This window comes from Myotis daubentonii, chromosome 3 (assembly GCF_963259705.1).
Source record: "Myotis daubentonii chromosome 3, mMyoDau2.1, whole genome shotgun sequence".
Taxonomy (NCBI): Eukaryota; Metazoa; Chordata; class Mammalia; order Chiroptera; family Vespertilionidae; genus Myotis; species Myotis daubentonii.
In genome coordinates this window covers 140,275,022-140,301,168 of record NC_081842.1, presented here as the reverse complement: position 1 = coordinate 140,301,168, position 26,147 = coordinate 140,275,022, and the positions used below count along the sequence as shown (strand labels likewise).

The 26,147-nt window shown below is 35.7% G+C and overlaps 1 protein-coding gene across 9 annotated transcripts in view; it reads left to right on the top strand.

Moving 5' to 3' along the window:
- NUP153 (nucleoporin 153) overlaps positions 1-26,147 on the top strand; it is a 74,519-nt gene extending 48,372 nt beyond the window's left edge. For 7 of the 9 annotated variants that reach the window (XM_059688714.1, XM_059688713.1, XM_059688716.1 and 4 more), the window contains 11 exons: positions 723-857; positions 1,457-1,555; positions 3,059-3,146; positions 6,407-6,529; positions 9,495-10,112; positions 13,270-13,464; positions 18,296-19,174; positions 21,772-22,131; positions 23,011-23,283; positions 24,522-24,690; positions 25,027-26,147. In XM_059688714.1, the coding sequence (XP_059544697.1) occupies positions 723-857; positions 1,457-1,555; positions 3,059-3,146; positions 6,407-6,529; positions 9,495-10,112; positions 13,270-13,464; positions 18,296-19,174; positions 21,772-22,131; positions 23,011-23,283; positions 24,522-24,690; positions 25,027-25,111 (3,024 nt within the window). In that variant the 3' untranslated portion in view covers positions 25,112-26,147. The remainder of the gene's footprint in view (positions 1-722; positions 858-1,456; positions 1,556-3,058; positions 3,147-6,406; positions 6,530-9,494; positions 10,113-13,269; positions 13,465-18,295; positions 19,175-21,771; positions 22,132-23,010; positions 23,284-24,521; positions 24,691-25,026) is intronic. The other 2 variants (XM_059688720.1, XM_059688719.1) reach the window with 2 other exon arrangements.

Here is a 26,147-nt window from a genome sequence, read left to right as displayed (position 1 = left end):
TAACTGCTGTGGTCACCTCTCTGTCCTCTGATTTCTCAGCCAACACCTTTGCAGTTTTCTTTCTGAATTTCAACTATTCATTGGCACCAACTCATAAAGAAAACAAAAGAAGCTCACTCAGTGCTCTTCTTCCAAGTGTCTTATCCCCTCCGGTTTCTGCTTGTTTGTGGTTGCTCTCCAGTGTTTTTAGATAGCTGTTTTTAATCATTTGTCCAAAGTTTATAATTGTTATCTGTCAGAGCATTGGTGAGATATGAACTACTCCACCATTAGCAGAAGGGGAATTATTTTTTGTCTGTTGTAAATGTGAGAGTCATTTGAGACTTGGGGTGGCCTTTGCTATGTTGGGATAAAAACCAAGGCAGTTCACCAAAGTTATTAGTACTGACATTTATTAAATGCTTGCTTTACATGCCAGAACAATGTATAACTTTGTGTTTCATGTTAATATCACAACTATGGTATTTTATTTTTTCCTAATTATGACCATTTAGGAAATTGGTATTGAGGGCAGTTAGGTTCACAGAGTCACATGGCTGGCTTGTGGCAGGGATTCAAGTCTTGTTTAGTTTATTTAAGAGCTCACATTGTTAACATTGTGTGGTGCTACCTTCTTTTTATTCTAAAGTTGCCTGTAATTATATAAATTCTACCTGAAAACAACAGATAAAAGAATGACATGAAAGATGAACTATATAATTTTAAAACATACTGTGTTTTAGGAAATGGAAGTACCAGTATTACCGAATATCTCTCTACCCATCACCAGTTCTTCATTGCCTACCTTCAATTTTAGTTCCTCGGTGATTACAACTTCTCTATCACCAATTAGTCCTGCACAGTCATTAACAAATAAGGTACAAAACCATTGTACAAATAGAGATGATTTTTTATTTTAAAAAATCTAGTATCAGTTTAAAGCTGTAATTAATTTTCACTATAGAAATCAATAACTCAGAGTAAGAAGATGAAAATGGTGTCTTGCTTTTTTAAAAAAGTGTACATTATAATGGGATTTGTTATAATGGGAGTGTTCTTCAATTCTTATACAATGCATTAAAGAGATATTGTTCCCAATGTTTGCAGTTAAGATACTTTGTGTATAAGAACAGATTTATGTTTTTTATTTTTCAAGTAGGATTAATGTCTTTAATCTGTTCCTGAAATTTTTATGCTTTTGTTTTGGCTTTTAATTTTTCTGAACATAGATTATGAATGTTATTTTTCTTTAGACAAATATCCATGTCTAAAATAGTGTATACTCCTCTTCCAACAGGGAGCCAAATTTTATAGCAGTTACTTTTAAGTATTTTTCAGAAGTTAAAAAGTGTTTGTTTTTAATCTAAAGGGGGCATTTGGCTTCTTTGGAATAAGTAACTTGCTTAAGGTCTGTCTTATTGTCAATTTCTTTTCCTAAAAAGCTCTTTTTGTTTTTTTTAATGATTTGGAAAACCAGGTACAAATGACCTCTCCAAACAACACAAACAGTCCTATGTTTAGATTTTCATCTCCAATTGTAAAATCTACAGAGGCAGATGTACTACCTCCATCATCTGTAAGTAGCAACCAAGAATATTTCATATTTATTGATTTCAAAGGCATGCTGTATTTTTATCAAATCTAAGATGCCATCAGTGGTAAGAAATAACCATTATTTTTCTTCCAAGTTAAAAACAGTTACAACAGAAAACTTGAATGAGTGAACACGTGTATTTTTCACTGTGTGCATATACACATACACACACACAAGCATGTGCATTTTCTCATGTACCATTTGAAAGTTAAGATGCAGACTTCTTAATTACCTTAATACTTTACATGTATCCCCTAAGTAAAAGAACATTTCTTTGCATATTCACAGTACAGTTATACCCACAAAATTTAACGTCGTATAATAATAACAGTTCATTTTCAGATTCCCCCATCGGCTCCAGATTGTCCTCTAATTGTTGCTTTGTTTTCTCTTGGCCCTAGATACAATTAAGATTAGGGACTAATCAATTAAATCATAGTGCATTTAGTTAATGTTTCTTGAATTGTCTTTAACCTAGATAAGTTTTGGATTTTTGTTTCATAAGATATATTTGTTTATTTTTTTATAATAGAAATCAGTATTTTGGGTAAGAATAATAAGTTCAACGTTTAAGTTGCCCCACTCTTATTTGGCACGTGTGTTATTTTGACCTGTTGCTCTCTGTTTTTATATATATATATATATATATATATATATATATATATATATATATATATATATATATATATATATATATATATTTTACTGATTTTTTACAGAGAGGAAGAGAGAGAGAGAGAGTCAGAAACATCGATGAGAGAGAAACATCGATCAGCTGCCTCCTGCACATCTCCTACTGGGGATGTGCCTGCAATCCAGGTACGTGCCCTTGACCGGAATCGAACCTGGGACCCTTCAGTCCGCAGGCCGACGCTCTATCCACTGAGCCAAATCGGTTTCGGCATGCTGTTTTTTACTTTGTCCTTGTTTTCTGTCAATTGGATGTTCCAGATCATTTGTAGTTCCCCTGCTGCGTGCCTGAAATCGGTCTGTTGTCCAGAAAGTTTCAAACTTTTTATTAGAAAATGACATTTAGAGACCCAGATGTGGGCATTAGGAACACATTATTTATATACTGCTTTGAAAGAAAAACTGCCTTAGAGATTAAAAATGCTGCTGTTTGCCGAAACCGGTTTGGCTCAGTGGATAGAGCGTCAGCCTGCGGACTGGAAGGTCCCAGGTTCGATTCCGGTCAAGGGCATATACCTGGGTTGCGGGCACATCCCCGGTGGGGGATGTGCAGGAGGCAGCTGATCGATGTTTCTTTCTCATCGATGTTTCTGACTCTCTATCTCTCTCCCTTCCTCTCTGTAAAAAATCAATAAAATATATATTAAAAAAAAAAATGCTGCTGTTAAACTGTGACCCACAATTTATTACAAGAAGCATTCAAATTTTAAAGATGATAAAATATGGTAAACTGTGAATCTTAGAATAAGTGAAATAGAAGCTCTATATTTGAAAGGATAACTTTTTTATTTGCAGATTGGATTTACATTTAGTGTGCCTGTTGCAAAAACAGTAGAACTTTCTGGCTCTAGTACTGTTTTAGAACCAATTACAAGTAGTGCAGGTAAGTAAAAACATTTCATAAATTTTTACATAAAAATAGTTGCATGCATTAGATTAATATTTCAAAAATTTTCCCCTTTGGCAGTTCTTATAAGTCAGTGGTTCTCAACCTTCCTAATGCCGCGACCCTTTAATTCAGTTCCTCATGTTGTGGTGACCCCCAATTTCATTGTTACAAATTGAACATAATTAAAGCATAGTGATTAATCACAAAAACAATATGTAATTATATATGTGTTTTCCGATGGTCTTAGGTGACCCCTGTGAAAGGGTCGTTCGACCCCCAGGTTGAGAACTGCTGTTATAAGTGCTTTCATTTGAATGAAATTTGGTCTGAAAAGCAAACGAGCAATCAACCATTAACAAAATTATCCTCACTGGAGGATATGTTTTTATTGATTTTAGAGAGGAATAGAGGGAAGGGAGAAAGAGAGAGAGAGAGAAACATTGATGTGGAGAGAAACATCGGTCGGCTGCCTCCCATATGTATCCCTGCTGGGGATTGAAACCTTTTGGTGTATGGGACAATGCTCCAACCAACTGAGCTACTGGCCAGGGTTAATACCAGCCTTTTGACATTTTTTTAGTAATTATTTTCAGAGATACTTAGCTCCCTAAATGTAAATTTTAGCAGTTTAATTGTGAGGGGGATAGTCACAATAGCAAATTTATCTATTGTCTCTTTTCAGTCAAATTAAGTATATTAATGAAGTCATATAAGAAATTCAGTAGATGACTTCTTTAGGTTTACTGTTCAGTTCACAGCATTTTTATGTATCAGGGTTATGCTGGCCTCTGCAAATAGTAATATATAGTGGTCACCCCGATAAATCTAGTACCTATATGATCTCATATTTTGTTATTACAATATTACTGACTATAATCCCTTTGCTATACTTTACCTCCCTGTGACTATTTTATTTCCACCAATTTGTACATAATCCCCTTCCCTTTTTCACCCACCTTCCCTCCCCCCGGCCCAGTTTGGTAACCATCAAAATGTTCTCTGTATCTCAGTTTGTTTCTGTTTTGTTTGTTTGATTTTCTGTTCATCCATTGATGGACATTAGGGTTGTTTCCACTTTTTGGCTATTGTAGACAGTGCTGCTGTGAATATGCATGTATATGTATTTGTTTGAACACTGCTTTCAATGTTTTGGGGTTGGGATATATATCTAGGAATGGAATTGATGTGCCAATGGAAACCACAAAGTTGTTTTTCTCAGCAGATAGCTCATTTTACATTCCCACTAGCAGTGTATGAGGGTTCAAATTCTTTACATTTTTATGACACTTACTACTTTTTAAGGTTTTTTATAGCCATCCATTTGCATTCCCATAGTGATTAATGGTGTTGACCCTCTTTGTGATGCTTGTTGGCTCTTTACATATGTTCTTGGGAGAAATGTCTAGTCAAGTCTTAACCATTTTAAAATTGGTTTGTTCCTGTTGCTGAGATGTAAGCATTTTTGTATAGTCTGGATACTGTATCCTTATTAGACATGAGTTATGAGTAATTTCTCCAATTCAATGGATTGTCTTTTCACATTTTTTTGATAATGTCCTTAGATGCACAGAGGTTTTTAATTTTGGTGAAGTTAAAATTATTTTTCTGCTTGTACTTTTGGTGTCATTTAAGAATCCATTCTTCTAAGAGTATTATGGTTTTCTTATATTTAGATCATTGATCCATTTTGAATTAAGTTTTATTTATCGTGTGAGATATATAGGTAGGCAGGATTTGTTTTGAAACTACTTTTTAACTGAACAACACTCAAGAAAAACCTGGTTATTTATATTTTGTTAGAAAATATTTCAAACATTCTCCAATGTTGAATGGTAGACTGATTCCCCATATACTCTTTTAAAAAAAATATATTTTACTGATTTTTTACAGAGAGGAAGGGAGAGAGAGAGTCAGAAACGTCGATGAGAGAGAAACATCGATCAGCTGCCTCCTGCACACCTCCTACTGGGTATGTGCCCGCAATCAAGGTACATGCCCTTGACCAGAATCGAACCGGGAACCTTTCCGCAGGCTGATGCTCTATCCAATGAGCCAAACCGGTTAGGGCTCCCCATATACTCTTTACCCAGCTTCACCCTTTTGATTTTATGGCCAATCTTGTCTGTCCCTCCTCCCCTCCCTCTTTCCTACCTTTCCCTCTTAGACATACAAACACACCTTATCAGGTTATTTGGAAACAGTTCCACACATATTTCATATATAAACAGAAATGCCCCCCTTAAAAATATAACCACAAAACTATTATCATATATAGATTTCTTAAGTAAAGGATATGTTCATTTTGGAAAATATAAAAAGTAAAAGCAATAAATAAAAGACACTCATCATTATCAGCACCATTACTCTTTAGATGGAAACATTCAAAATCTTTTGCACTTTCTAACCTGTTTTTACCCATAACTATGCTTTCAAGAATGATTGTTTTGTGGCTGTGTAGCATTTCATGTCAACATTCTGTAATTTATGTAATCAGCCCCTAATTGAGCATTTATCTACCATCCAGGTTTTCATTGTTAACTGAAAGATATTTTCAATCATAGGGTGAATTTCTAGAAATGAAATAACTGCCTTAGTTGAATATTTTTTAATCAATAGTGTAAATTGCTATGTAATTGATTACATATTTCATGAGGGGTAGCTGCTTGCCCCAGTTGCCATACCTTCTTTTTTTGTTGTTGTTTTTTTGTTTTTGTTTGTTTATTGTTTTTTTTAGTATTTTTATTGATTTCAGAGAGGAAGGGAGAGGGAAAGAGAGATTTGTTGATTGGCTGCTGCCTGCATACCCTCACACTGGGAATAGAGCCTGCAACCCGGGAATGTTCCCTGAATCAAACCCTGACCTCCTGGTTCATAGGTTGACGCTCAACCACTGAGCCACACCAGCCGAACGCCATATCTTCTTCAATGTTTCAACTTGTTTTTCTTGATTACCAGTGAATTACCAGTAATAATTAATTTTTTAATTATATAATTATTTTTTAATTATATATATTTTTTGCCCATTTGGAGGAGAGAGATGTACAGTGTGGGAAATAGTATTTTTACTTCCTTATAATGGCAGTTTAACCCTGTGTTATTAAGTAATTTTTTCATTATCTTTGAATTTCACACTTTTAAAATGATATTTTAGAAGTTGATTCAAATTGTCTTTACAAAATCTTTTTAATGCATTTAACTTGAGTCCAGTGTTTTTTCTAGGTATAATATCTTTTATAATTAAAAAAATATTACAGCTCAAGATATCACTGCAATGAACAGTAGAAGCTGTAAGAAGCCAGATGAAGATTCTGAGGGCCTTTTTAGACCTGCAAAAACCCTGAAAGAAGGAAGTGTCCTAGATGTTCTGAAAAATCCTGGTAAGATAATGGCTGCCCCTGAGATAGTCTAAATTTTTAATTACAAACTCATGATCTTATTTTAATGTCATTTGTGGTATACTTTAGGCTTTAAGAGAATTATGGCTAATTTGATAGGAGATTGACTTTTGAATATAGATGTAATCAAATGTTACTCTTTTAGGGGAAAGATCTTAGAAACTCTACTTAATTTCTCTAGAATTCAAGGACTTTGTACTAAAATGAAATTTGTAAGAGGCAAGTATAGAAGGAGAAAATGAATTGCCTATTAATAGAGATAGGCCAATATTGAATGAAAGTAAATAAACAAACTTGATGATGATATACTTGGACATTTCTTTCTCACCAGAGTGTTGAAACTGCCATGTTGTTCTCAGATTATTACCATATATATCTCAAAGCCAACAAAGGTACTGATTCTAACATATATAAAAGACAGTACTCATTTGAAACAAGATATGCAAGCTAGTATATAATAATTTGAAGGCAATGACTAGAAATCCTCAAATAGGAATAAGTTTTTAGTTTGAAAATCAAAGAGTATAAGTCACAAGTTCAATTGTGATGTGTACTGTAATAGTATAAAGGTGTTTATAAGATAACCTAGTAGCTCAAAAAGAATTTAAACCCAGCAAAGATGTTCATGTATGATTGAGTAGAAATTTCAAAATAAAGCTGGCTTCTACAACAAGATTTAGAAGGATTAGTTTTTTTTAATTAGTTCTCTCATTTTATAGTTGAGTATACTGCATACAGGAGTCTTAATAATTTAGATGATTTTACACAGTTATGGTAGAACTCCAAAATGCCTGTACTAGAGTTAACCAAATAGTTAGGTAAGCATCAAATTCTTATAGTTTATCTTCTTTAAGTTATTATAGTTTATCTTCTTTAAGTTATACTTTGTATTCATAATGTCCACACTTTCTCCCCCCCTTTTTTTAAAAATATTTTTTATTGATTTTTTACAGAGAGGAAGGGAGAGGGATAGAGAGTTAGAAACGTCGATGAGAGAGAAACATCGATCAGCTGCCTTCTGCACACCCCCAACCGGGGATGTGCCAGCAACCAAGGTATATGCCCTTGACTGGAATCGAACCCGGGACCTTTCAGTCCGCAGGCTGACACTCTATCCACTGAGCCAAACCGGTTAGCAGGGGTGGGCAAACTTTTTGACTCGAGGGCCACAATGGGTTCTTAAACTGGACCGGAGGGCCGGAACAAAAGCATGGATGGAGTGTTTGTGTGAACTAATATAAATTCAAAGTAAACATCATTACATAAAAGGGTACAGTCTTATTTTTTTTTAGTTTTATTCATTTCAAACGGGCTGGATCCGGCCCACGGGCCGTAGTTTGCCCACGGCTGGGTTAGGGCCACACCTTCTCCCTTTTAACTTTTTTTTAAATAGCAAGAATTTGGAGGAGATCATATGTTCTTTTGAAGGAGAAATTAGGAAAATTGGAAAAAGTGGGAGGAATAGAAATCTGTAATACTTTGAGGTGGTTCCTGTTAAAATTTTGACAACCTTAGTTAATCATGAACAAAATGTTGACCACTGGGGGTAACTGAAATATATGGGATTGTTTTGCCATTATGTTAAAAATAGCCCTAGACTGGATTATTTATTGGTAGCAATAGAAAATCTCTAACAACTTTCTATATCTTTTTCCCCTCCCAATTTTCTTTTCCATTGGTGCTGAAGGCAGGAGAAACAGCGTCACTGGGTTTGTTTGTATGAATAAAGTAAAAATTAATTGGTTCAAAGGAAAGGATTGAAACGTCATTCCCACAAGTGAAGTGTAGTTTCTGTGAATCAATTTAATGACCACAGTTTTAGTGCAGTACAAAGACTTAATCTTCCTATTATTCCTTCATGGTTCTACATGAATACCTTAGTTGTCTGAATATACCTTCAGAGGTTACAAAAAGGTATACTTACAATGTGATAGGCTCTGAGATTATATTGGAGAGATATTTGAAGCAATTTTGTTTGAATCAGTGTTTGGTAACTTTGCATGGGCTGTATTTGAGTAGCATGGGCTTGTACTCCATTAGGATTGACTGGATCTTAATAAGTTTTGTATTTCTAGGCCTTACCAGATGGTTTGGTACATCTCTGTTGGAATTTTATCATTTGTCATTGAATTGTTTATTTTTTTAAAGCTCTCTATGAGTTTAGTATCATTATAAAATAATTTTTATCACTCTGTGGTACTTTGGAGGGACATCTGCCCAGTGACCATACACCTACACAGCTCAGCTGGTTTTTACTGAAAGTAAAGGATACCACAGTAGTGGATTATGATGGGACAGAATTTGAAAATTAGATTTTAAAGCCATTGGGTATAGCCAGGGGAACACTTAAAAGGAGAGACAGGTGGGGGAAGAAGGCTACGAATGTAGGTCAGTGTTGCAGAAATGTAAGGGGTAGCAAGACACTCCACAAGACATTGATGACAATAGTATAGATCAATGAATTATTATAATTAAAGCCTTAAATTAGGTTTTTGTTGACTTATAATAAATAGAAATTCCCTAGAAGAGGAAGGTGATATATTATAAATAAAACATCTGTTGTAGAATTTTAACTAGGTCTAAGTGTCCCTTATTATTTACTAGAGGCTTGATCGCACGAAATTCGTGCAAGCGTAGGCCTTCCTTCCCCCAGCGCCAGCTCCGGCTTCCCTCTGGCACCCAGGACTTGGGCTTCCCTCATAGCCCCAGCTTCATCCGGAAGGTCATCGGAAGGATGTCCGGTCTAATTAGCATATTATGCTTTTATTATCATAGATGTTATTAATTAATAGTGCTTAGGTGAAAATTACCTTAAGTAGTCCATTTTGGATTATAATAACTCAGCAATAAGGTAAATGTGTTTTCTTCCAGTAATAATATTTCAGTTACTGTTTTCATTAGAAAACATTCCCTAACTTTTTTTCCCCCAATTCTCCCTATCTTACAGGTTTCACATCACCGAAGGCAGATTCTCTTGCTGCTATTTCTACCACCACAAGCCCGGTAGTTTATACAAGACCAGCAATAAGTAGCTTTTCTTCTAGTGGAATCGGGTTGGGGGAAAGTTTAAAAGCTGGATCATCATGGCAGTGTGATAGTTGTCTACTCCAGAACAAAGTTACAGACAGCAAGTGTATAGCCTGTCAAGCGACAAAATTGCCACTAAGAGATACTGCTAAACAGACTGGAATTGGGACACCAAGTAAAAGTGTCAAACCAACTCTTTCTGCATCAGGGACAGGTTTTGGAGACAAATTTAAACCAGCAATAGGAACTTGGGATTGTGATACCTGTTTAGTGCGAAATAAGCCTGAAGCGATAAAATGTGTAGCTTGTGAAACACCGAAACCTGGAACTGGTGTTAAGCGTGTCCTTACATTGCCAGTGGCTTCAGAAAGTGCTGTCACCGTGGCTGCTTCATCTTCCAGCTGCACTGTGACCACTGGTACCTTAGGATTTGCAGATAAATTCACAAAGCCCAAGAGGTCTTGGGAGTGTCCAGTATGCTGTGTTCCTAATAATCCAGAGGACAATAAATGTGTGTCCTGTATGTCTGAGAAACCAGGTACGTTAATGGCTGTTTGGAATAATTTTGCTCATTATGTTAGTAGAACATTTTAATTCTCTGTGAAACCACTAAGAACAATCTAGAATATTTTAAGTGTTTCAGGATGAGAATTTTCTCATACGTCTTAACTTTTTAAAGCTATATTGAGATTAAAATGACTTGCTTGATATGTATGGTTTCTTAGGATAGGCTGTGAATGACTACTTTGATCTTTGTATGCATTTTTATCATAAAATTTTTGTTCTTTAGGATCATTTCAAAGTTGACTGTTATAGATGCTAAAAGGTCTTATGGGGGCAGTCTTTCTCAAACCTCTATACAGAATAAAATATTACTTAGTCTCTTTTTCTCTAAGTAAAAGTGAGGATGGCTAGTGGTCATTTCCAGGGAAGACTTTATTAATGGGTGGGCAATATTGCTTTATGAAAAGGCTGTCGCTGAATGTTAATGGCGATACCTGTACCTGTATGCTCTCTGCCAGAGTTTGCAATGGTAGTAAGTTACTGAATCATCCGTGAAAAATTCTAACTTAGCTAGAAAAATGAAGTTAGGTTTGAGTTTTTTCTGTTTTTCTGTTCAGATTTTAAAAAGTTAATAAAGATTCACATCTGGAAATGACTCTTTGCTGTTTTTGTAATATTGTTATATAGTTATTTGGTACAGATATATGGTGACATGAATACTAAATAAAACATATGGATATTTTGGGAATTATATGTGTAGTTTTGTGTATGCAATGAAAAGGTCTTGAGTTATTAGCCTAAATCTCTGTCTGAACATAAGGGGTGAGCCATATATCTAATTCCTACTGGATGTCTCCGAGAATAAGATTTCAAAATCTTCATTCTGAATTATCTTTCTCATCCCACCTGACACCCCTCCTTCCCTATTGGAGACAAATTTACTTATTTATTATTTATTTATTTATAAAATATATTTTATTGATTTTTTACAGAGAGGAAGGGAGAGGGATAGAGAGTTAGAAACATCGATGAGAGAGAAACATAAATCAGCTGCCTCCTGCACACCCCCTACTGGGGATGTGCCCGCAACCAAGGTACATGCCCTTGACCGAAATTGAACCTGGGACCCTTCAGTACACAGGCTGACACTCTATCCACTGAGCCAACCCGGTTAGGGCGGAGACAAATTTAAACCAGCAATTTGTTACAGGCAGGGAACTGAAATTCTGAGTTGATGGGAGAATAAAATTTTGAGTCAGGCAGTGAATTGTTGCACATAAACAAAGGAAATTCATGTATTAAAGAATGCTGACTTCATCCTATAAATGAGCCATTATTTTAAGCAGAGGAGTGATGCAGTCAGATTTGTATTTTGATAAATCACTTGGTGGCTTTTTGAAGGATAGACTTGAAGGTGACAAAATTTGGAGACCAAAGGACAGATTAGGGAGGTTGCATCAATAATACAGGCAAAGATAATGGTGATTTGTACTAATGAAATCAAATAAGGATGGGAGGGATGTAGAATAATGTGTAGTTGAAGACATGATGATTTCAAGCTGTTGAAGTTGACTTTCAGATATATGTGAGGCCATTATACTGATAATGGACCCTCTGGCCTAAAGATACAAATTAGAGTCATTAGCCCATAGTTTTCTAATAAGTCATGGGAATATAGGTGATGGAAAGTGAGTGGAGTGAATAAAGAAGATGGTCTAAAAATGGGAGCTCTGCCAATTTAAGGAAGTGGCAGGAATGAAACTTTGGAAGTTAATTTTTTAAAGGAATAACCAGAGGAAAAACATGGCACTGGTTGCTTCTTGGAAGGATAGATTTAAGGGAATAAGTCTCAATACTAAAGCTATTATTCAAGCGAACAATGAGAATATCAGTAGAAGGGTTCAGAAAAGAGAATGAAAAAGATGTGAGAAATATGTAAGGGAGGAAAAGCCATCTAACCAAGTTAATTAGTTGGATAGTGGAACTACCAACTAAGGAAGAGACCACAGGAATGAAGCACAAATTGTAGATAAAGATCAGGAAACTTGTTGGTGATTAAAGTTATCAGAGTAGATGAGAACTTGTGAGCAGTGCAATGGACCAATGATGGAAACTCAGGGAGCAGTTTTATTGGCATGATGGAAGAGAACATACCAGTAAGACATCAGATAACTGGGAGAAGTGATGACAATTGGAGAACATTTAGAGAAGTAGGGATACCAGAATGGATGTCTCACTCTTAACACAATACAGGGTAGGGCAAAAGTAGGATTACAGTTGTGAGTACATGAAATAGTTTATTCTTGTATTATTATTTATTGTATTCTTTTTTATATTAACAGCTGTCAAGCTACTTTTGCCCCACCTTGTATTTCTTTATACACTGTGCTTTGCTGAGCCATCCTTGCTATGCAGCCTCCTCTCCCCATAGAACTTGCTAATTCTGCTTAAATCTCACCTCTGAGGATCCTTCTCCTGCCCCTCAGTAATTTCTCCTTCCCTATACTCTTGCATTAAATTATTTATTACTTTCCTTCTTGGTGACGATGCTACTATGCATTTGTTTTTACTTTTCCCTTTTAAGACTGTGAACACCTTTAGAAGTTAAGTAACATTTTATTCATCTTTTATGTTCACAGAGCCCAAGTAAATTATGGTGTTTAATAAATGTCTGGTTAGGCTAGCTTATAACAGATGCCATGAACATATAATAGGTGGTGTCAAGTAGAATTACAAAGTGAATGATAGAATACTTCTATGCAAAAATGATCATTTCAAAGGCAGAGACCTGTGCTTTGAAATCTTGAATTTAATATGGTGTGGCTATGTATTTTTTCTATTACGATATTGTCTACAATTTTATGTCTTAATGCTGTACTGCTTGAAGAAATTGGACAAAGATTTTTAAGGAAAATTTAGCCCTAGGCTTTGATTTATAATCATGATCTTTTTTTTTTAAATCATGGCTATTCAAACTTGGGTTTAAGGGGTGCTTATTACTAAGCAAGGTGAGTATGAGCTGTTCATTTATAAGATCGAATTTTTAACAATGTGTAATGTTTATATTTCTGGCATTTTCTCTGTCTTAATAGGAAACACTAATAAAAATTGAACATTTAGACTTAATGATGTCATTAAGATATTGACATAATATAAATGAGAATTTCCATGTGTTTCTGCATTGTTTTTAGGAAGTTCAGTACCTGCTTCAAGTAGCAGCACGGTTCCTATCTCTGTGTCTTCTGGAGGCTGCCTAGGATTAGACAAGTTCAAGAAACCCGAGGGAAGCTGGGATTGTGAAGTGTGCCTAGTGCAGAATAAAGCAGATTCCACCAAATGTGCAGCATGTGAAAGCGCCAGGCCAGGCACAAAATCTGAGTTTAAAGGTAAGGAGTTGATAAAGAGCTTCTTGAATTGCCATTATAAAGTGAAATGCTTGCAAACAGCTTTAGTTTTAAATTTACTCATTCTCTACTTAATGTAAATGAGGTATTGCCCTGGACTTTTAGTTCATATCTGTCTCTGAATTAGTGTAAGGTTGAATTATTTGCTGGTCAGCAGTGAGGTATCTTTTCTGCAGCTGGGTAAATGATCTATATTTTATTATTGAGTCTGAGAGAGTTTTAGCTTTTTAACTGTTAACAACCCTTTGGCATCTAAATAAATTTCCTGTCTTTTATTTTACTGGCAATTTATACCCCTGGAACCTTATTAGAAGCAATCCAGACTTGGGCTTTGATTGTCCCAGAAAAATAACTCTCTTAATATTTGTTATATAAATGTTAAGGAAGAACCTCTCAAAGTAATCTGAAGGCCAGATTTTTCAGGTCTTCATATTTCTGTATGAATTATTTCATACGAGACACTTCCTAGTCAAAATTTTGAGAAATGCTTTCAGATCACTGCTATTCAGTCCATTTTAGCTCCTTCTGTAGCTGATACCTCATGGCTTCTTTTCCATATTCTCGACTTCTAATACAGTCGTTGCCATACCTTTAAATATGTCCTTTTGAGGCAGAGGTGATAACTAATATGGTTTTTGGAACCTTTGTTTTTAACTTTCTGTGTAATATCACTTAAGATATCTTAGAGACCATGTGGATAGCTATTTGCTTTTGAGATTCTGATACAGTTTTTCAGTTATGATTCTTAGGGAAAGAAAATAGGGTAGGTAATCATTAAAGGTGGAAATCTGAAGATGAGTGCTTGCAAAGTGTGGCTGTCATTTGTCTTTATTTACATATGGGTAAGCAGAGTAATGGATAAATATCTTAGACTCTTTAATATTTCCTTTTGAGGCAATTGGTCAAGCATTCCATTTCTAGTTTATTCGTTGCAGGAAAGCATTATGAAATCAGACTGATTTTATCAATACAGTATTGTTTATCTTTTTAAATATTGTTTTCACTGATGTATTTCTGATTCTTTGATGCTAAGTTTTTTTTAAATGCTTGAGTAAATAACACATTCACAAGACTCAAAAATCAAATTATGACGAGATTGACAGTGAAAAGTCTATCTCTTTCCCATTGGCTTATTTTTTTTAAATTTTGTTTTATTGCTTAAAGTATTACAAAGAGTATTACATATGTCTCCTTTTTTTTTTTCCGCTTGACATTCCCCCGGCCTCCCCTACTACCCCCCCCCCCCATTGTCTTGTGTCCATTGGTAATGCTTATATGCATGCATACAAGTCCTTCAGTTGATCTCTTACCCCCCATCCTCCCCTCCCAACCCTCCCCAGGCTTCCTGCTATAGTTTGACAGTCTGTTCAATGCTGCTCTGTATCTGTTTTTGTTTATCAGTTTATAATGGTCTTTATTATCCATAAATGAGTGAGATCATGTGATATTTTTCTTTCATTGACTGACTGGCTTATTTCACTTAGCATAATGCTGTCCAGTTCCATCCATGCTGTTGCAAATGGTAAGAATTCCTTTTTTACAGCAGCATAGTATTCCATTGTGTAGATGTACCACAGTTTTCTAATCCATTCATCTGCTGATGGGCACTTAGGCTGTTTCCAAATCTTAGCTATGGTAAATTGTGCTCCTATGAACATAGAGATGCATATATCCTTTCTGATTGATGTTTCTGGTTTCTTGGGATATATTCCTAGAAGTGGGATCACTGGGTTAAATGGGAGTTCCATTTTTAACTTTTTGAGGAAACTCCATACTGTCTTCCATAGTGGCTGCACCAGTCTGCATTCCCACCAGCAGTGCAAGAGTGTTCCCTTTTCTCCGCATCCTCTTCAGCACTTGTTGTTTGTTGATTTGTTGATGATAGCCATTCTGACAAGTGTGAGATGATACTTCATTGTTGTTTTGATTTTCATCTCTCAGATGATTGGTGACTTGGAGCATGTTTTCATATGTCTCTTGGCCTTCCTTATGTCCTCTTTCGAAAAGTGTCTATGTAGGTCCTTTGCCCATTTTTTGATTGGATTATTTATCTTCCTTTTGTTAAGTTGTATGAGTTCCCTATAAATGTTGGAGACTAAACCCTTATTGGTGATAACATTGGCAAATATGTTCTCCCATGCAGTGGGCTTTCTTGTTGTTTTGTTGATGGTTTCTTTTGCTGTGCAGAAGCTTTTTATTTTGATGTAGTCCCATTTGTTTATTTTCTCTTTATTTCCCAATGCCCTAGGAGCTGTATCAGTGAAGAAATTGCTTCGGCATATGTCTGAGATTTTGTTGCCTTTGGATTCCTCTAGTATTTTTATGGTTTCCCGTCTTACATTTAAGTCCTTTATCCATTTTGAGTTTATTTTTGTGTATGGTATAAGTTGGTCTAGTTTCATTTTTCTGCATGTATCTGTCCAATTTTCCCAACACCGTTTATTGAAGAGACTGTCTTGACTCCATTGTATGTTCTTGCCTCCTTTGTCAAATATTAATTGAGCACATTGGTTCGGGTCGATTTCTGGGCTCTCTATTCCATTGATCTATATGTCTGTTCTTGTGCCAATACTAGGCAGTTTTGAGAACAGTGGCTTTGTAATACAGCTTGATATCTGGTATTGAGATCCCACCTACTTTGTTCTTTCTCAGGATCGCTGCAGCTATTCGGGGTCGTTTTTTATTCCAGATGAATTTTTGGAGAGTTCGTCCTAGATCTGTGAAATATGCTGCTGGTATTCTAATGGGAAGTGCGTTGAATTTATAGATTGCTTTGGGTAGTATGGACATTTTAATGATGTTAATTCTACCAATCCATGAACATGGTATGTTCTTCCATCTGTTTATGTCTTCCTCTATCTCATTTTTCAACGTCCTGTAGTTTTCTGAGTAGAGGTCTTTTACCTCTAGTTAAGTTTATTCCTAGGTATCTTAATTTTTTTGGTGTGATGGTAAATGGGATTGCTTTTTTAGTCTCTCTTTCTGTAAGTTCACCATTGGTGTATAGAAATGCCATATATTTCTTGGCATTAATTTTGTATCCTGCTACATTGCCGAATTCATTTATTAAGTCTAATAGTTTTTTGATGGAGTCTTTATGGTTTTTTATGTACAATATCATGTCATCTACGAATAAGGACAGTTATACTTCTTTTCCAATTTGGATGCCTTTTATTTCTTCTTCTTGTCTAATCGCAATGGCTAATACTTCCAGTACTATGTTGAACAGGAGTGGTGAGAGTGGGCATCCTTGTCTTGTTCCTGTTCTTAGGGGAAATGGTGTTAGTTTTTGTCCATTGAGTATGATGTTGGCTGTGGGTTTGTCATATATGGCTTTTATTATGTTGAGGAATGATCCTTCTATTCCCAGATTGCTGAGAGTTTTTATCAAAAATGGGTGTTGGATTTTGTCAAATGTTTTTTCTGCATCAATTGATATGACTATGTGGTTTTTTTCTCTCTCAATTTGTTTACGTGATGTATCACATTTATTGGTTTGTGGATATTGTACCATCCTTGCATCCCCAGGATAAATCCTACTTGGTCATAGTGTATGATCTTTCTGATGTACTGCTGGATCGGATTTGCTGAGATTTTGTTGAGGATTTTGGCATCTATGTTCATGAGGGATATGGGCCTGTAATTCTCTTAACATTGTGTTATCTTTACCTGGTTTTGGTATTAGGGTGATGCTGGCTTCATAGAATGAGCTTGGAAGTGTTCCTTCCTTTTGAATTTTTTGGAATAGTCCGAGGATAGGTTTTAGTTCTTCCTTGAATGTTTGCTAATACAGTATACTTTATTTCAACATTTCCAAAACATTTCAAGGTTATGATCCTATTGTTTCAAATTTAATAATAACATACACAAAACATTTCCACTTTCTAATGAACTAGCATGTTTTTTAAATCATATTCTCATCTTTTTAATGTTAATTAGTTCTGCAGTGATGTTCTTCTTTCCTGACACTACATTACAGTGTATTCTTTTTTTTTTTTTTTTTATGTTATCAATCCAGGACTTACCAACTGTAGTGACCTACTAAGAGGATTAACTTTCAACTTTGTTCATCCTTGCTATTTGATTCTAATAAAACATTTAAAATGTCAAAAAAACCACACATACACAAAAAAAACACAACAAAAAAACTTCCCTGTGAATCCATCTGGCCCATTGGCTTATTTTTAATCTTTCCTCTCCTACCAGTCAAAAGGCTATGGTTCGTCTTATTACTCTTTCAAAGTTTCTTTATTCACATCATAAGAAAATATATTCTGATTCTGCACATCCTTATCTCTCTACCTTGTTTGACTAAATGCCCTACTGCCTCTGTGCTTCCTTGATTTTATCACATTAGCTTGGACATACATTTGTTCTCCATTCACAGCTGCCCAGATTGCATATGGCATTTTTTATGTCTCTGAGTTTAATTTGTCTTTAAAAAAAGAAAAAAAGACACAGCTGTAGGATTACTAAGAGGAAATGTATTTGTAATTTTTTGGTACATATTGACAAAATGCCTTTTATAACTTTGTGCTAATTTACACATCCACCTGCAATGTATAAAGTGTCTGTTATTCCTAGTAATACTGTTTTATCAAACTTGTCAAATCTCTGCCAGATGAAAGGGGGCATGTCTAGTTGCTGAGGATTGGGAATATAATTCTCATGCTGAATTTTTGACAGTTTATAATACTCTTCAAAATAGGCCTTTTCCGAGTTATTCGCATGTCCCTTTGGTTTTCAAGGTTTGCATTTTGTTTGAGTGGATAACATTAACTCAGTGTCTTTTTGGTGTCTTGTATTTTTGAAGGCTTTGGCACATCTTCCTCATCTTCAAACCCAGCATCCTCATCCTTCAAATTTGGTATACCGTCATCCTCTTCTGAGCCTTCTCAGACTTTACCAAGCACTGGAAATTTTAAATTTGGAGACCAAGGAGGCTTTAAAATAGGTATGTCATCAGATTCTGGGTCTTTAAACCCCATGAGTGAAGGCTTCAAATTTTCTAAACCAGTAGGAGATTTTAAATTTGGAGTTTCATCTGAATCTAAACCGGAAGAAGTGAAAAAGGACAGTAAGAATGATAATAATTTTAAGTTTGGACTTTCTTCTGGTTTAAGCAATCCAGCTTTAGCCCCATTTCAGTTTGGGATGACTAATCTTGGGCAGCAAGAAAAGAAAGAGGAACTGCCTAAAGCTTCATCTACAGGCTTTAGTTTTGGTACGGGTGTTATTAACCCCACTCCCGCTGCTGCTGACACTGTGGTGACCTCTGAGAACAAGAGTAGCTTCAGCTTTGGAACTGTCGAAACCAAGAGTAGCTCAGTGGCTCCTTTCCCGTGTAAGACATCAGAAGCGAAAAAGGAAGAAATGTCTGCCACCAAAGGAGGGTTCCCTTTTGGCAATATGGAACCTGCCCCTCTGCCATCTTCCTCATTGTTTGCTTTGGGAAGGACAGAAGAGAAGCAAGAGCCTGTCACTTCTACTTCTCTTGTGTTTGGGAAGAAAGCTGACAATGAAGAGCCAAAGTGTCAACCAGTGTTTCCCTTTGGGAATTCAGAGCAAACCAAAGATGAGAGTTCTTCAAAGTCGACCTTTAGTTTCAGTGTGGTAAAACCATCTGAGAAGGAATCTGAGCAGCCAGCAAAGGCCACTTTTGCTTTTGGAGCTCAAACCAGTACTACAGCTGGTAAGTATTAAACATTTTCTTTTACAAGGTGTCTTTGATATCTCAGAAAGTCAAGGAATGGTTTACACTAAACACGTGAGAGAGACTAGTAACAGAACTCTCAGGAAAGTAATCTAGGATTTTCAGCTTTAATTTCTCCAGTCCCTCATGATTTTAATGATTTACTGATCTGATTTTGAGAAAAACAGTTCTAATAGAAAGCCCACAATATTGCACATTTGTTTGTGTCTTTCCCCCTTCTGTGAGCTTTATCAGAATTGGCATATACTGTTCAGGAAAATAGGCATTCTTTCTTATGCACATGAATATTTTCTAACTAATGAAATTTTTATATGTAGGCTTTCATTTACAAATAGAGATAACCAGTCATTATCAGCCATGTAAGGGAACATAGACAAATATAATTAATCTCTGAGAAATAGGCAATTATGAAAACTTAAATTTTGAAGAAAAAAATGCAATAGCATTTTTAAATGTTAATGAAACAAAATTCATTTTATGGACTGAGGAACAGAAAAAACATAGTTGGTAATCAGATTAGTGAACTGGAATTTTTCAGGGCACAGTGCAAAAGTACAGAGAGATTGCTCCAAACTAGATTCACAAGTGACATTGGAATAAGAATGCTTAGAAGATGAGAGCATGAAGGAACTGTCAAAGAAGTGATAGAAGAAAATTTCCTAGATGTAGAGAGAGACATTGGTCTTAAAAATGGAAGTAGTCCACTCATTGACAAAAGCCAGTAAAATTTCATGACACCAAGCCAAAATCCTGAATGCTTTCAGAGAGAGAGAGAGAAAAAAGCTGTTTGCCACGAATAAAGTTATATTAGCATCAGACTTCCATTTTGTAACATCAGATGCTAAAAACACGGCAGTGTTCTCAAAGTGAAAATGGGCTTTGAACCTAGAATTCTGTAACCAGCCAAATTTCATCAAACATAAAGGCAAAATATAGATGTTTTCAGATAAACAGAGAATCAAGTTGAACACCCATGTCCATTTTGGAATAATAAATTGGAAACACAATCAAAATAAAAATTAAACCTAACAAACAGTATAAATACAACAAATAGATGTGAGTTTTTTGTGTATTGAATTTTTACTTGGAAATTTAAAAACACCCTTTAAAGAAAATAAAAGCTAAATTATATATTATTTGGAAAGGAATAAAAATTAGATAGGGTTTAACCAAATTTAATCATGGGCTTTTTCTATACCAGCGGTTGCCAATCTTTCGGACCTCGCGGACCATTGGTTGGCGACTGCTGCTCTATACTGTTTCCATTGAAATAGACCTCTTAAAAAAAGAAAAAAAGAAGAAAAAAGAAATAGACCTCTTAACCCTCCTCTATACTGACTTGAAAGTGAGCTAAAATTTTAGCTCCATTTTCCTAACCCATGCTAATGCCCTTACAATAAAGTGACCAGCCATGTCTAGTAGACCATATTGAAACTGAGACATTATTGGAACAGTTTCCCAAAGAAGTCTTCAATAAGGTGGCTGGATTCAGGATCATCATATAAAAGTCAATAGCTTTCCTCCAAAATCAGCAGTAAAGTATTGGACAACATATTTCATTTGTATTTTCCAACATTTTAAATTTGTATTTTATAAAAGCTACAGAACCTGTTACATGCTAACATAATAAAAACATACTTAATACTTGTTCCTGAGTGAGAATATTTCTCTCCCTCCCAGTCCCAACCCCCAATATAATTTAAGTTCTTACAGGAATTGTTGTGGATCTTGAAGTTTATATAGAAGGAAAATGCACAAAAAATTTTGGGGAGAAGGGCAGGCACACAGATAGGTTTGCCTTACTAAATATCAAACCATACTGTCAAGCTATAATAATTAAATCAATTTAGTAACAATAACTATATCAGAAACATTTGGAATTTAATATGTCATAAAGGTGAGGAAAGGATGCGCTAGTCAGTACATGCTGCAGAAAAATTAGCTATCATTTGGTTAAATTGAAGTTTTAATCCTGCTAACATAAGTTGCAAATCATATTTATAAAAGTAAATACAATTCATGTATCTTCCACTGTCTGAATTTGTTATCCAAACACAGTATCTATACAGTTAAATTTGGACATAAGGCATATTTTTAGTAATCTGAATGATGAAGATTTTCCTATTAAGACAAAATCTATAAAAGATGAATGTATTTGACTACATCAAAATTTAATATAACAGATATGCCCATTTGATGAATAAATTTATATATACATATATGTAGTATATATATTTTAAATATTTTTATTAATTTCAGAGAGGAAGGGAGAGGGAGAGAGAGATAGAAACATCAATGATGAGAGAGAATCATGGATCGGCTGCCTCCTGCACACCCCCCAATGGGGATCAAGTCTGCAACCTGGGCATGTGCCCTTGAGCAGAATCGAGCCCAGGACCCTTCAGTCCGTAGGCCAATGCCCTATCCACTCAGCCAAACAGGCTAGGGCACAGATGAATCTATATTAAAAATGTCTGTTTTCTGATAACTTCTTAGATTGTAGGATAGGAAAAAATGCTTTTTGTGATTACTTGTTCTTACAAATTTTTGTTTGTTTCTTAATTTTTGTCATACAGATCAAGGTGGAGCAAAGACAGTTTTTAGTTTCTTGAACAACAATTCCTCTAATTCAAGCACACCAGCCACTTCAGCTGGTGGCAGCATATTTGGTAGTTCCACCTCTTCATCCAGTGCACCAGCGAGTGCCTTTGTGTTTGGACAGGCCAACAATCCTGTGAGCAGCTCTGCCTTTGGTAACCCTGCTGAATCCAGTACATCTCAACAGTCTTTGCTGTTTCCTCAAGAGAGTAAACCAGCAACCACATCCAGCTCGGGTACAGCTGTTACCCCATTTGTCTTTGGTCCAGGAGCCAGCAGTAATAATACTGCAACCTCTGGTTTTAACTTTGGAGCTACAACCACAACTAGCTCTTCAGGTACTTTTAAAAAGAACAAAAAACCCATATGTGTACTTGGATTGGCCTTAATTATGAGTATATCAATTCTTAGGAATTAATATGGCAGCTTATTACAAAATGGCATGGGTGCCTTTACCTATTCTATACTAGGGATGTTGTAGTTATTCACGCTAAGGTGTAATGTACATCTTGTGTTTAAGTTTAATATAATTAACTCTTGAGAGCAATTTTTCTAATTTCAGCAAGAGTGTTATTTTAGTTTTTGCAAGTAAGTAACCAGACATGGGTTATTTTATGAGACATTAGTCCTCATTGTGCAGTGTGTACATGATACAACATTAGCTGATTTCTGCATGTGTTAAATTTCTGATGAGGTTAGTTGTTGTCTTCGATATATTCCATCTAAAATTTTTTGACTACGAAGATGGGGAGTTTTGTTAATAGTTTTTTGTTGGTGTTTTTTTTTATTAATCCTCACCAGACACTTTTTCCATTGATTTTTAAAGAGAGTGGAAGGGAGGAGCGGGAGAGACAGAGAGAGACACATCGATCGGTTGCCTATTGTATGAGTCCCTACCGGATTGAGCCTGCAACTGAAGTATGTGCCTTTGACGGGAATCGAACCTGACACCCTTCAGTCTAAGGGCCAACGCTCTATCCACTGAACCAAACCGGCTAGGGTGGAGTTTTTGTTTATATGGATTCTGTGTAGTTTTGCTAAACAATGATAGAGATTTGCGTTCTTACAATTCTTACAATCATTATTCAGAACTTGGTGGGATTTTTTCCAGCAAGGTAAGAATCTGAAAGGAAGCTTTGAATTTGCTTTTGGTTTCTTAGAGATTTCTTGAGAAGTATCGCTATCCTGGTAATTTACATAATTCTTTGGGCCTGTAGGATGCGCCTATGTGTTTGGCACTGGACCTTCAGCACCATCTGCCAGTCCAGCATTTGGTGCTAACCAGACCCCAACATTTGGACAAAGTCAAGGTGCCAGCCAGCCAAATCCCCCAGGCTTTGGATCTCTATCATCTTCAGCAGCTTTATTTTCTGCTGGTTCTCAGCCTGCACCACCTACTTTTGGGACAGTGTCAAGCAGTAGCCAGCCTCCTGTGTTTGGACAGCAGCCTAGTCAGTCTGCATTTGGCTCTGGAACAGCTCCAAATTCCGGTGAGTGTGTGTACTAGTTATGTACTTTGTATCTGTACTTAGGTTTAGTATGTCTTACATATGATATTTTTCTTTGAACTTTGAAACATGCATGCCTTTTTTAAATTGTCTGTTATACTCAGTCGACTAGAGAAGTATATGTTTAGTCTTCCCTATAAACCACATTCCCAACTTTGGCACATTAAGCATCTTTTAACTCTTTGAATTAGATATTGTATTCATTCCATCCCATTTCTCCCCTTCTGGATTTTGGGGCATTCTAGCGTAGATTTCAACTGTGGTGTTTTTAATCCTCTTTGTGATCAAATTTACTTCAGGAATTTATGCCTCAGCTCTAGTACTCTTCCTGGGACAGTCCAGCCGAATTGTCTCATGACACTTCCTATTTGATGACACAAACCTTTTCACTTGTGTATTTAAACAAATGTTTCTGTGTTTGTTCTTTTAATATAATTAATCACATGTATTATACAGGGTGGGGCATTGTTACTTATTAATTGTGTTATTTTCCATAGGAACATTTGCCCCACCCTATGATGACATACACAGTCACACTGTACAGTTAGATTAATATTCTGAGTATGCAAATACCATGTGGTCTACTGGGATTATTCCCACACAAAATTTTGTTTTCTCTGGCATTAATGATTTCCTCTTTGTTAATGATTCCCTCTTTGCATAGATCTCTTCTCAATATTTTCAAGTGCATTGGCTGTTTTTCAGGATCTGAAAGAAGTTTCCCAGGATTTTCTAAACTGCTCCTCCCACCAGGCTTTCTATAGAGGCTTACTATTTAACTGAGGTCTTGGGGATCCTTTTTACCAATTATCTTGGAGATTCCCTGTAGCTTTTTCTTAAAAAGCATCTCTCTTTCCTTGGTGTCATCTTTTTCCCACTTCCATGTTTTGATAGAACAGACCTTCCAGTTTTTTGGTTTTTTTTAAGTACTCAGGGAAGAAAATTTGAGACCATACATTTTTGGAAGGATCATTATTTTGCTCCCATGTTTGGTAAGATTTTTGGTTGAATATAGGTTTAGATTGGAAATCCTTTTGATAATCTTGAAGGCATTTCTCCACTTGGACTTTCTGAAGATCCACAGTGGAGAAAATACTCGGTTTTCTTTAAGTGGTCATAAGAGAGCTTAACCCTTTACTGTATTTTGCATTAAAGGGCAGAGTCATTTCTAGAAAAACTGTCACTTTTATCTTAATGTTTTTTTGCTTTAACTATTATAGGTTCAGTTTTCCAGTTTGGCAGCAGCACTACAAATTTCAATTTCACAAACAACAGTCCGTCAGGAGTATTCAAATTTGGTGCAAATCCGAGCACACCTGCAGCCCCAGCCCAGCCTTCTGGCTCAGGGGGCTTTCCATTTAATCAGCCGTCAGCGCCATTTACAGTGGGGTAAGAGACTTTTTGTTGAAATGGAGAATTTAGCATGGTAAGGACGTGTGCTTGTGCATGAATGTGTGTGTGTGTGTTCTGTTTTTAAAAGCACCAATGTGCAGTGCAGTTCAGGTAAAGGCAAGTATGTTCTCTAATATCAATTTACCATATTATAGTGTGAGAGGATCATAGCCTGAAAAAAAGAGCAGGGTGTGTATGTGTCCTGTGCGGCAGGAAATTTGTTTACTTGAACAATGTCTCTTTTCCCCCCTTGTCACTGTCACATTTAGAGTTATATTATGACTCTAAAATTTTGAGCATCATGTCACATTTTGAAGTATTTATTTTTCACAGGTCAAATGGGAAAAATATGTTCTCTTCTTCTGGAACTTCAGTTTCTGGGCGCAAGATAAAGACTGCTGTTAGACGCAGGAAATAAATGTTGCAGTGGTGGTATACACAAGTTTTAACAAAAGCTGATGTCCTGCTTTTAGATACTGGATTGTACTACATGCTGGAGTTACCTGAAGTCAATCTGCTTAAGGACTTCTTTGATTTTGGAATTTTCCTCTTTGTTTCTTTACAAAAGCCCTGCCCTCACCTCTCGCCATGCCCTTTAAAAATAAATAATAGACTGATGACTGATTCTTCAGCGAAAATATTTTATGATCTAGCAAATTATTCACTGATTTGGCTTAGGCTGACTGAATTCAGGAATGGAGCCCGCTCAGTGAATGGCTTTGTATAAAACCTCTTCGTCTGCACCATTATGTGCGTTGATATGCGTTTATGGAACGCATTGATATTGTAATTATATCTGAGGAATTCTGTATAGATTTAGAGGATGTTGAAATGAATGGTTTCTATGCTGAGTTTGTGCTGGTGTATGTGTGAAGTGAGTGAGTTGGGTATATTGTGTACTAAAATTTTCTGATAGAGGAAACCTGATTAAAGAATGGTCTATATTAAGGACTTGTTAGATCTAGTTCCTTCTCCACTTAATAATTATATGCTATTTCTATATTTTCATTCTTCTATCACCTGTCTTGCCTTTTCCATTATTTTATTATGAAACTTGTGTAAATACAATTTTGTTTCTGTACTTTTTGGCATAACATAAATCTGTGAACTTGAAATTTTAATTTTGTGTTAGAATTTTTTGTTGTTTAGTCTTGTCTCAGATTTTATTATGTAAATCCCATTATTCAAAGTTGCCTAAATCCATTTGGAAATCTTAAAAAAAAAATTGGGGATTCTTAAAGTAAATTTATTGGCTTTTCTGATCCAGTTTTGTTTGGACCAAAAACCAGTATTGTACAAAGTATTAAGCATATATTTTTATATATTTACTGAAATGGACTGTGGTGACTTTGGATAATAAGGAAAAGTTTAATATTAAAGCCATGTTTATTACAGTATAATTAACATGTTAAACCATGGGATAAATGCCATCAATAAAAAATTGTGAAATCCTT